At 42.4% G+C, this 12,553-nt stretch overlaps 1 protein-coding gene across 1 annotated transcript in view; it reads right to left on the bottom strand.

Moving 5' to 3' along the window:
• The window catches only part of ITPR1 (inositol 1,4,5-trisphosphate receptor type 1), a 171,718-nt gene extending 162,986 nt beyond the window's left edge, over window positions 1–8,732 (bottom strand). The window contains exon 1 of the mRNA XM_061362137.1: window positions 8,489–8,732. Coding sequence (XP_061218121.1) covers window positions 8,489–8,514 — 26 coding nt within the window. The 5' untranslated portion in view covers window positions 8,515–8,732. The remainder of the gene's footprint in view (window positions 1–8,488) is intronic.
• Window positions 8,733–12,553: the final 3,821 nt, after the last annotated feature.

Below are 12,553 nucleotides of genomic sequence, written 5' to 3'. Positions count from 1 at the left end.
AAAAAGAAACAGCTACTGCATCCCATCTGTGGGACTGTTTAGGGGTATCTGTACTTGTCCCAACAGATGATCACAGTCATTTCAGTCCAGGTATATAAATGCATTTCATCCCACCTGCGAGAGGGAAAAGGGGAGGAAAAATAGACTGCCTCAATTGAAGACATGCTATTAGTACCATCTAAATCACAACATCCTGCTTTGCCAGATTCTGTGTCAGAATCAAAGGTAGGTTTGAGCATATTTTAAAGGATCTCTGGTGTGCTCATGGAAATTGTAAAGTAAAATATTGGCATGACTCTCATCAGTTTTTCATCATGTCAAACTTTTGACATGACCAACACAGAGGTAGCCGCTTGCTGTGGTTCCACAGACAGCATTAGGTGAAGACCCACTGAATATGCCTAATAACAGAACCTTTATGCTGTGCCATGCAAAAAAGAGTCAAATACTTTGGACTATGTGTATATCGAGCAACAAAATCCCAGTGAAATCAGGAACACTTCAAATACTCTTTTTTTAAACAGATTTTATCTACATAACAAATGTAGCACTGAGGAGACAGTGACTTAGGGTTGTCAGCTTCCACAGTATTAATAACTACCCTTATTTTCTTTAAAGCCCCAAATCCTGGGTTGGATGATACAGGACCTACTTGTCATTTAAATACAGAAAAGCCAGTTTCTATCTGTCACAGCAACAAAGACAAACAACAGAAGCCTGGATAAAAAGAAGCACTGATGAATAGATTTCAGAGATGTCTTTTTCAAGACCATGTACTGGTTTCTTGGGTATTCTCCTAAGCCATGCTCTTTGATCACTGAGTTCAAAACACTGAAAGAGCTTTCTATGCTTCAGGTTTCGAACAGCTCTTCCAGGCTGCTCCTTCTCACAGGCTGGTGGCTTGCTCTGCAGGGCAGCCCTGCCAGCAGGCACTGCCCAGGACCAGGCTCACAGATTTAAAGGAAAAGAACCGAGAATGCTTTCGCCCTCTCCAACATCACACCCCAATCAGTTTTAAATTGTCTACCAGGAGAACTAAGCAGCAGGAAATTCTGCTTATTATAGAGAACAGCCCTGACATTGTACAGGGGATAAATATTCCCTTTCACTGACCATTATCTTGTTTACCCAATGTGTAAGGATCAAGTTTATTAAGCAAGGCTGGAGCTCAACAAGGACAGATTCATGGAGACTTAAAAGCTGATGTTGATAATGAACTGCAGATATAAAAGAGCAAGGAAAAACCTGAAGCTACCCTTTTCTTATGAAAAGCTGCGAACAGCTCCTCCTCCTTGCTGCCTCACCCCTGAAGTAATAGTGGTGATGGTAATAACAACTTCCCTTGTTGGTAAGTGAAAGTACATTACAGACATTCTCATGCCTGTAAATCCCCATGTCATTTGTACAATTAAAAGCAAATTCAGGAAAACCAAAAGATAACAAGCCAAATTCATATGCAGGGTAAAGAAGTCTGAGATCCTCCGAAATACAGCAGCAAACCATTTGGCTTCAGGTTGCTTGTGTAACACAAAGTCCCTCAGTCCTCCCGTTCCTTTCCTCTCTCCATCAGTGGACAGAAAAAACATCACAACCTATTTTAAGATATATGCCACAAAACATACAGAAATATGCTGACTGAATTAGCATCACTAGAAATACAGCTTTCCTCATTTCCTGACTGATGTTAACTACAAACTTCATACTAAAAAATCTCTAAGCCCTCACAATTAAGCTCAGCCCAAAATAAATACAACCCAAAGCAAAAGGAATCTAAGTCAATAAACTAAGATGCTGCAAACCACCCCTTTTTACAATGGCACTTGAGGTACCTCATTCGGGATGTGAAGGGGGTTACTTTATCAGACTACATTGTTTCCTCTTTGGAATAGGCAAATGTTCACCACAGCTGTTCCCAAGAGAATGTGAAGGTCAAGACTGACTTCCGCTAGAGAAGAATCTTTTCATTGACCAAAACCAGGGCCAAGGATGGACACTCAAATTCCTCCACTCACCTCCAAAATGTAGCTTCAATTTTCTTGGCTTGTTTGGGCTTTGTTTTGTTGGTTGTTCTGTTTTTTTACTGAGGAAGATCCCAACATACCATGTCTCACACCATGGTATTGCGACCCCAACATACCATGTCTCACACCATGGTACTGCGACCCCAACATACCATGTCTCACACCATGGTACTGCGACCCCAACATACCATGTCTCACACCATGGTACTGCGACCCCAACATACCATGTCTCACACCATGGTACTGCGACCCCAACATACCACGTCTCACACCATGGTACTGCGACCCCAACATACCATGTCTCACACCATGGTACTGCAACCCCAACATACCATGACAGTGTAACCCCTAAAATAAGCCCTTCTGCAATTTATTTACATTACCAGTAATAAAATGTTTAGCAATTTCACCTGTAACCATTATATGGTTCTGGATAACAGAAAAGTGTGGGTTTAAGCCTGGAAGTAGCTCAGCTACACAGCACGACTGCATTTAATTGCCAGTCTGCTCACCAGATCCTCTTTAATTTTTCCTGGGCAAGCTTGCAAAGCCATCAGCTTCTGCGCACCTCAGGGTGCAAACCACTGAAGCCCAGCCTCTCCTACTCCCAAAACAGGAGAGCCCTGCTCCTCATGCTTCCTGCTGGTCCTCAGCTTTCATGGAGTTAAGACTTACAAAGCGTTGATCTGACTACAGTAACCTTATTTTTAAGGCTTTTCTTAAGCATGCAGTATTCAGCACTGAAGTCCTCACCCCCCCCTCACCTTACATTCTTGCTGAATACTGTTTTAATGTCACTCAGCACGATGTTACCTCTATCAGGAGCTACTCAGATGGACTGTGCCTCTATTGCTGTGGTGAAGCACAGCACCAATTCCAAGTAGGATGAGCCTCTTTGTAAAATACCTATTTATTGTCTGACTTACCCACAGTCAGACTGGTATGATGAACACTCTACATCTATCATATTCTTTAACAGCTGAATACAAAAGTCAGTCTACCTCACATTTATCTTTAAACATGCTGTTTTCTGAGGTTGGCCAGTGCTCAGGAACATGCTGAACTGGCAGATGGAATGAGAGACTAAATGACCCAACAGGCCTCCTTCCGTGTAAGATTTATAAGTGAAGAGAATAATTCCAAACTGATTTAGCTTACTTCAAAGCTGCTTTCATAGTCTCCTCACAAGGGATTCATGACACCTAATAAAATTACTCCACTAGTTGATCAATTATACACATTAAGTCCTGAATATCAGCTACCACAAAGCAAGTATTTTTCCACCTTTGACAAGAATGACAACTGGGATACCCGAGACACAAGGTAGAACTGAAAGGTTTTCAAGAACAAAGTTCCCAGATACCCCATTTGAAAAGCTTTTAAAACCACCTCTGTTTGTCAACATCAGCTGCCAATGCTAATCCCCTCAAAATCAGACCTCTACGGGAATCTTCAGTTGGAAAACACAGAAGCTGAGGCACTACAGATCTGTCAACCTTGGCACATTTATCTCAAGTTCCTAGCACAGGCAAACCACAGGGACTTAAGAGCCCTCTTAGATGTGTCAGCCAAAGCACCTACACATGTCCCCTTGGCCAGGGAGGGGGATGCTTCCCTGTACTGCATTGGCCAAAGACATGAGATGACCACCAGAACTACCTGGAAGCACAGGGCAGGAGAAGCCTCACATGCACTCTCGGAACCTGTTTCTTATAGCCAAAACCACAGTTATGCTCCAATTGTGCTCAACAGACAAATACAACCATTACTCCACAATGTATTTAAGATATGCCAGTGCCAAGAGCAATTGATTAATGCTAGAGGGGGACAGTCCCGAGAGAACATCTGCAGTTATTGCTATTCACAATCCCAGTTATAATGGCATTCACACACCCCGGCAAGAGAGAAGAGTCCTACAAGAAACCCATTGTGTTCCAGCCATAACACAGTGTTTTCATGGCCATAGGGCATCATCATCCTCCTCCACTTACACAGGGGAAGAGGAACAGGATTATTTCTAGGTAAACTTACTTGCAAAATCGGAGATAAAAACTGCTCTGATAAGGCAACCATAGTAGTGTGGCAACACTAGCATGCAAATCTAGCAAAAGTCAGTCAGTTTCCTCCAAAATACGTATTGCAAGGCTTAACACAAGGGCAGCAATGTCAATAGCAGCAACACCAGGTTTTAAAATTACATTCTTTTCCCACTATGCTGAAAAATCTGATTTTTACAGACGGAAAAACATATTTTACTTGTAAGAAATGAAACATGAACTGAAACTGGACTGTACATCGAGAAGTAGACTGTACCTACCCACAGACATTAAAAAAATACCTGAGAGATGAACACATCTGACAGTATTTTTTAAGCCTTGACAGCTTGGTATTTTCCAATTATGTTGAATTCAATGTACTTCTTTCGTATATTATCTATATAAATTACTGTGTCTTTAAATATGTTTTCTATGCAGTTTACCTGCATGGGAAAATGAAATCAAGTCACTGTTTAAGAAATTTCCTCTCACCACCCCCCAAAGAAGAGAATCCTGCTGAATTTCATGTGCATTGCACAGAACTGCTTTACAAGTCATTTTGCCAGTGTGTAGCTTTGCTCTTTGGGACTGGGTCTTTCTATTCACCTCAAGCGTTTTAGGACTTGCCTTTCCCCTACTGGTCTGTGCAGCCTAAGCGAACACAAATCTGTACAAGACCACAAGTCTGCTCTTCGGACTGTAAATGCCACAATTACGGGCTTCATTTCTTAGTATTTTCTTACTTGCAGATTGTCTTGTGCATATCCTCAAAACAAGCCGCATTTCATAGAGCAAAAGCCAACAAAAAGAAACAATCTTGAAATGCTAACTAAGCACTTTGACAGGGCTTGAACAAAGCCCTTCACCACCAGCATTACTGCTCCTCTCCAATCAAAAGGTGAAATTCTACAGACCCTCCCTCATAACCATTTCCACTGCCTTTCAGGACCCAGACATATTTTAGGGCACAAGTATATCCTGTGTTTATCCTGATGACCTTGAATAAGCCAGTGTAAGTTTGACACAGTCAACTCTGACAGGCTTCAATCCATTTTCTCATGAAAGCACATTTCATAATGGCAGTTAAAGCAGAATTTACAGTGAAAACACTTCGGAATCAAACTGACTGTTAAGTATCGAATACCTCAATCAGACAGCTGCCTTCTGAAGATCTCAAAGTAAGAACTGCAACTGCTTTGTAAACATTTCACGCTAATTTCTCCCATCACTCATCTAGATCTTGATGCTAAGTTAGAAAAAACAGGCTTCAGAGCAATGCTGAAAGTTTGCTTTCCTTGAAGAGCAGAGTCAAGGCCCCCTTTTGAAGTCCCTCCTTTTGGGGCCTGTTTGTAACAAGATTTCTGCAGTATGCTATTCCTCATCTCCAGCAATGTCATGCTGACAGGCTTTTCAAGGAATCTGAAGGTATTTTGCCGACACCCTATCTCACGTGTCTGCTTTGTGTGGGATTTTAATTCTTTAACCTATGACTGCAAATCTTATTTGCAAAACAAACAAGGCCAAATATGTCTTACTGCCAATGGCTTGATTTCCAGCAACCGGGATACAAATTACTTAATCTCTTTAAGATGCTTCTAATGATGTTTGTTTTGAGTGAAAAAGCTCCTAGCTGTGCCTTGCAGTGCCATGATGTACTCAGCTCTCTATTATCATATTTTCACCAGGGTTCAGTGCTCAGAGGCTGGCAGTTTTTTATGTACTGTTACAGAAACTGAAGCAGCACTTCATCAAAGTCTTTTCTACTATTTAGCTTGTTTAGGTAAGAACAGAATTTGTAACCATACTTAGCTGCTTCAACTTTGTTCCTGCAGGCAGGAAACTCCACAGTGAAAGTTTAATTTTGCTTCAGCTTTTAAACAGAAAAGAAGATCGGAGTTTAGAGAGGAAGCAAAAAAGCAAACGTAAAAGACTGCTTAATGGCATACACTATTGTCATGCATGTGAAGAATCATCCACAAATTAGCAAATATCAGGAACATTACACTGAGACTTGACCAACTAAGAACGCACAAGACCAGGTAAGTCAGTGTGTTTGAATCAAATGGAATTGGGTCCTTAATATTTGCAAACTAGGCCAAGCAAGCCAGCTTCTTTTTTTAATGCACCCAAATCCTGACCCACTTAGATTTAAGTGAAAGTCCATTATTAAATAGCTTGGTAAATCCAAACTTTACAACAAGATTACTTGGCTGAAAATTTGCCCCTATAGGCTTGAGCCAGTGTTTCTCTTAACTAACAGCTCTCTAATGATTTACATGGGTTTTGGATAACACCCACCCAATATTCCTGATGTATTTTTACAGGTGCAGCTAACTTATAGAAAACTGAAGCCAAAACCTTATGTTTCCCATTCTTATTTCCGTAAAAAAAGAGCAGGTTTCCTCCCTGAAGCCTGTGAGAAAGACTCATAAGAATCCCATTAAAACAGCCAAAGCAAGGAGGAAGTGCTCTATTTAAAAGATCATCTAGTGAGTAATCGCTCTTCTGGGGCTGCAGGGCGAAGCACTGTCATTTGCAAAGCTTCTGACTTAGCACATCTAAAAGGAGCTCTTTGCACACACCAGGGAAAGACAAATACAACGATTTTGGTAGCAGAGCACAGCTGGGGTAAATGCTACACACAGAGTGGGACATCTCCGCAAGGTCGTTCGCTCCTCAGCTGAGCACCAAGGCAACAGCCAAGCGAAACCCTGCAGCTTCTCCACCATCCATGCTGTTTGTAGCACGTGAGAAACAGCAACAGCACAACGGAGCCACAGCCACATGGAACATCAGGATCCTCGCCCTAGCACACTCACAGGGGGAGGTAGCTCAGGAATCGTGTTGGGGTTTGAGAGAGTTTTGTTTTTTTTTGAGCTAATTTTATGCACATGTAGTTACGTTTTAGAGATTGCACATTTAAAAAAAAAGTATCAGCACGGCACATTTATCTACCACGTGATCTTGTTTTCCATTTAACTGCAACCTTTCATGTCCAGGAGCCTGCTATCTGCTGACAAATTGTCATTTGATGAACCGTTAGATTAAAGAGGAGAAATGCACTTTCTCAGAGAAAGTATTTTTCCTCCTAACGCTTCTAACGCAGGAGATTTTTCCGCAGTTTGCAGGCTGAACAGGCAAGATGAAGCAGGGAACAAGGTTGCAGCACAGTGCTGTGACCTCGTCAAGGACACGCAGCGGGTCAGACTCAGCACCTAGATTGGAATCCAGGTCTCCTGAATCCCCAGCCAATGGTGCACACTGCCCCTCTTCTCCCAGGAGGAATATAAGTCTCACTGCACATCTCATCAAGAGCACGTTTTCCCCTTTCCTTGAAGCAAGTTGGAAGAGGTGCATAAATTCACACAGCAAGGGGACGGCCAAATCAATTATGCTCTATTCAAGCTATTTGCCACTCCAACAGGTTTTGGGTGTTTTTGCTGTATTGATGAGTTTTTCAGAAGTTACCATTTCATACAGAAGAATAAACCGATAAAATAACTCATTTTGTTAATTTTAACCTGAATAAATCCCCAATACAGGACAGAAAACAAGCACAATGTCCTCTTCTCCTCAGAAAGAGCACCTGAATTATTTTTATTTGCTCAGTCCAACCAGACAAGCTGGTTACAGAAAGTAAGACACTCATAACAATACACTAAGCAGAAGCTACACTTTGACAGCAGTATCTTATCCAACAACCATGAGACTGATGTAAGAAATATGACTGATGGATCCTATTGACAAGCATCTGTAGAAAGCTGAAGAAAGAAAATCTATGAAAGAAAATCTATTAGAGATACAATGTCACAGGGGGAAAAAATTTCTTGTCTCAACCCAAGTATGACCTGACAATATCTTTTTAATCCCATTAAAAGTAAAAAGTACTTACTGAAGTTGATACTCACTGAAGTTTGTACTTACTGGCTCTAACCCTGATGGGAGTAGACAACTGAGACATCAGCCTCTGGACAAGGCCCCTACAAGCACACAATGTTTTCCAGCATATTTCTAATTAGGAGAGAGTTGGAACACGCCAAAAGAACCAGGGCAACCAATGTCATGAGGAAAGCAAGCAAGCCTGGTTTGTAACACTAACTGGAGTTTAGCCAAAGAAGAAAAATGGCCAGGATAGAAGAGGGTACAGAAAAGTCCCACTTTCATTTTGCACAGCCATATATCTGTTGAGGCTTCAGCACAGAGTGGGCTGTCTCCTACAGCCCCGTTCCTCACATCAAGTCTCCATGCTTCCTCACAAGATTCTTTAGCAAATGCAATATTCCCTAACTTTACAAAAGCGTTTTCCTTGCCTGTCCTCCTCACTAGCCTTCATCTATCTGTTCTGCTTATCTCCCTCTGACTTTACTTGGCCAACACTTTCACCTTTCCCATGTCCTATACCTTCCATTTCTCCCTTCTCCAATACTGCACCTTGGTGGAGGTTCTCTCTCCTCCATGGTGGCACTGCTGTCGTCTTCCACGGTTGGGCTTTGACGGGCCTCTCTTAGTAGCTTTGGATCCACGCTGGCAATGTAGTTAGCGCTTTTCTTCCACTAACAAGTCTCTCCTACTGAAGGCTTGCAAGTCTTTCCTCTCCTTACAGATGCAGCACCCTTACAAGGGTAAGCTCACTGCTCTTCCTTCCTAGACACCTCAGCAGGCACACAGGTCTGCAGAGTAAAACCTAAGTGCCTGTGACACCAAGATGAAGAGGAGGAGCCACTACCAGCACATGATTAGCATGTGTGGAGAACCACTGGTGGCCAGGGGACCTACTTTGAGCCCTGGTAATCTAAAAACATCCAATAGGCTGGGCTCCTTTACAGATGAATGCTCCAGTTCCCAGTTGACTTGTACGTGTTGGCTCCCCTACGGTAACTTTCTAGAATGCAAGCACAAGTCACTCTTCTGAAGTAAAGGTTCAAAATACTGTACCACCATAACTCACAAAGAACATTAGCAACTGAATCTACTTAACCCTTACAGAGCAGTAGCCAAGGATTGCAAAGTCATTTTCCTGTATAACCTTATCTAGGTGTTCCTGCTCCGGCAGAGGCATTGGACTAGATGATCTTTTGAGGTCCCTTCCAATCTCTAGCATACTGTGATACTGTGAACTGTAAGTTTTCAATTAACCCTTCAGACCAAGCATCATCAGCCAGCTCAGGGATGTGTCTGCCTTTGCCTCCATTTGTCCCTTCTCAGAGGAGGATGCACACAGGACATACCTGGACCAAAATCAAAACTTTTTTCTTCAGAACATCTTGGCAGATTTCTGATTTTCTAAAGTGCACAGGACAGGCCAAGGCACAAAAGACATGTTTTTAAAAGTTCTGTACTAATGTGATGCTAAACAACTGCTAGAAGTTAAAAAATAAGAGCTACGGGCTTTTGGCAGTAGCCTATTTTGGCCTACTGCAACCAGAAATTTTTTACATGTATATGCACAGAGATGACATCCTTCTGACTGCAGACATCATGCACACGGCAGGGATGAGGAGAGAATGAACTGTTTGTGCACATCATGACATTCGGATTCAGTATCCAAGCCTCTTTCCTTGCAGCTTAATAACAGATTACTCCAAAAGCGGAAACATTAACCCAGAAATTTGCCTCATCTGGCACTCAGTTTTCTCTGAGCTATTCAGCATCCTTTGATATAGCCTGTTCAGCCGAACCATCAGTGAGATATGAACACTCAGCTTTCTGCAGCACTCCTCACACTGGCGTTCTGGCACACGAGGATGTAGTTACATTGCCACAAAGCCATAAAACAGCACAGTAATGCATACGTCCATGTGCATTTCTAGCACATTTTCATCCCTGAAGGATTAATTATTCAAATCTGAAGTGATACTTTATTTTCTATATAATACCGTTAAGAAGGAAAAGTAAGTTCTAATCTAGGTTTTGACAGGCTTAACCAAAACCACAACTATGAAATTAAAACTCCTCTGAGTTCAGAATCCAGGGCTGAATTTTGCAGCTTTGCTCATCTGAATTGCAGTTCCTGTAGTTTTCATTATATCTTATTTTTTTTCCCCATGAAGAAATCTGATGCTCTGAAGACCTGGAAATGTACTTTCCCAACAGGTACAGAACAAGCAAGAATTACACACACTTCTTGTGGCTGCCTCTGTCAATATAATGAGCACCCTGGAAAGAGGGTTCTGCCTCCATACCCAGCCACTGTCCATCTGTGCCAACACAGAGCACCAGGCAATAATTGCTGTAGTGCTTTTTGTAGTGTCCGTTGGGAATGGAAATCAGAAAGAAATAATTGAGCCAGATCAAAGCTCACCCTGTTTGGCATCCTGCCTCCTGCAGCAGCCTCTGGGAGATGCACAGCAGAAGAGCACAGGAATCATTTTGAATAGCTATGGACACAGATAAGATCTGGCTTAGTAGCCCCAAGTACTTCTGCCAGCTTTTCAAGTCTTCTCCTTTACAGCACTCAGTAAACCAGTATCCATCTGTACCCAGCACAGGACACTACACAAAACTGCTCAATAGCTTTTAACTCATCTTCAGTTCTATTACATACAAAGAGCAGAAAAAAGGCTCCAGGGCACCAAAGGAACAGAAACCAGTGAAGGCGCTATCGCAGCACCAGAAGAAACAGATTTGGAATGTAAAGAAAGGCAGATTTTTATGAAACCAGATTAATACCATGGTTGCATTGTGACAGAAACATTACATTTATGTAACTTCCTAGCAGCACATAATTTTCCATCTCTAAACCCCTTTGGTTTCCCATACGCTGCTTTGGTGAAGCTGCCTTTTCCCTCACGCTCACCCACAGGCAAGCGAGCATCTCGTCTACCAGCTACTACAGAGCCACTACCCTCATCCCACCTCCCACAAGATCGTGAGGTTGCTCCTGTCTAAGATACATTCCTACAACTGTCTTATATTTACGTGGTAATAACATCTCAAAGACTCCCAGTACACACTGCAATTTGACACATCAGATAGGTCTAAGGAGTATGCTATTCACTGAAGAATTATCATACACAGCATCACAGTGGACAGCATGGACAACGAAACAACCATAACAAGCTACACCTGCTCTTCTCACTGCTTCATCAAGGGGCACATACAAGAAAAGGGCTCAAGATATGTGGGTACTGTTTTAAGCCTGCCTTACAGCACCGAGAAAGAAGTTTTACCTCAATACTGTTCATTTCAGTGATTTATCAGGAGAGACCAGTTCATCTTACAGGAAGCAGCTGAAAGGAGCTTCTGCTTCCAGAATGGACTTCTGGACCACACCAGGAATTGTAGCCTCCCCTCTGGTACACACAAAGAGTACTGGAGCCTTGCTTGCACATTTCATCCTAAGTCTGCCACCCTTGCAGGTGACTGGCCATCTGCTCACACTGTCACGTTGTAATGCTCATTTTGCATGGCTTTACAAGAAGAGTTACCATAAAATTAGACCAAGACCTCACACCAAACAGCAGGTTGTCATTTTGAAGGCCCTAAGCTGCAACAGCACTGGTAAGCTGCCAAGCCTTGAAATTATTTCTTCACTTGAACTTTATTTTCCCACTTTCTGATCTACCCCACACCAACACGGATTTGTCAAGGTGACGCCAGAGGATTAATGGCATTGTGAATAGATCATATTACAGCCCTCGTGTACAACCAGAGACCAAAGCTGTCCTTTACACCACCCTTCACCCTGTTTAAGAGTCCCAGCACCCCTCTTCCATCTGGTGTTCTTACCCAGACCTGCTCCAGCAACAGTCACTGGTAACACACCAATCAAGTGCTCAACCCTGGTGTTCTTCACCAGGGCCTGTTCAACCCTCCAACGATGGCATGCAGGACTAGCAAATCTTACAAAAACATACTACTTCCCACAGTAAAGCTCCACCCCACGATTGCAAAGGCAAACCAAAAAGTTACTCTTGCTGTTTGTTTACTTCCTAATTCATGAACCCCTGTAAGAGGAAACAAGATCACTCCCTATTTCAACACTTAATCAATGATGCAAAACAAGCAGATGAGGAGAAAACTCATCTAAGCCAACACTTTAATCTCAGGGTGGGATAAGGTATTTTAACAAGAAAAGAATTGTTATGAAGAAACAAAAGTTGGCTTAAAGAACACGTTAGAAATAATCAGCTCAGTAAACAGCTTATTTGACAGTGCTCCTATAACAGCTCATGTTCAAAAACTCTGGAACTGTGTTTCTAATTCCCACAATGGCCCTTTTCTAGCTTACACACTACTACAAATTCACACCATTTCAAGTCACTGGTTTCCCCTGCATTCAACTTTCACACTAGGGGTCGGAACTAGATGATCTTTAAGGTCCCTTCCAACCCAAACCATTCTGCAATTCCATGCATCCTGTTATGCCACGATTTTTGGATTGATCAATGCCACACTCACTGAACTACCAGAGTTGGATGACCAGTGCTTTGCTATAGTCGATGCCACACAGTACTGTTATTGTTTCAGGCCTTACACCAGCAAAACCAGTGAGCA

Source organism: Neopsephotus bourkii, unplaced genomic scaffold (assembly GCF_033783945.1).
Source record: "Neopsephotus bourkii isolate Nb327-2 ecotype Australia unplaced genomic scaffold, CSIRO-AGI_Nbou_v1 NB_1080, whole genome shotgun sequence".
Taxonomy (NCBI): Eukaryota; Metazoa; Chordata; class Aves; order Psittaciformes; family Psittacidae; genus Neopsephotus; species Neopsephotus bourkii.
Note: the sequence above shows the minus strand (reverse complement) of the source record. Positions and strands in the feature narration are given on the sequence as shown.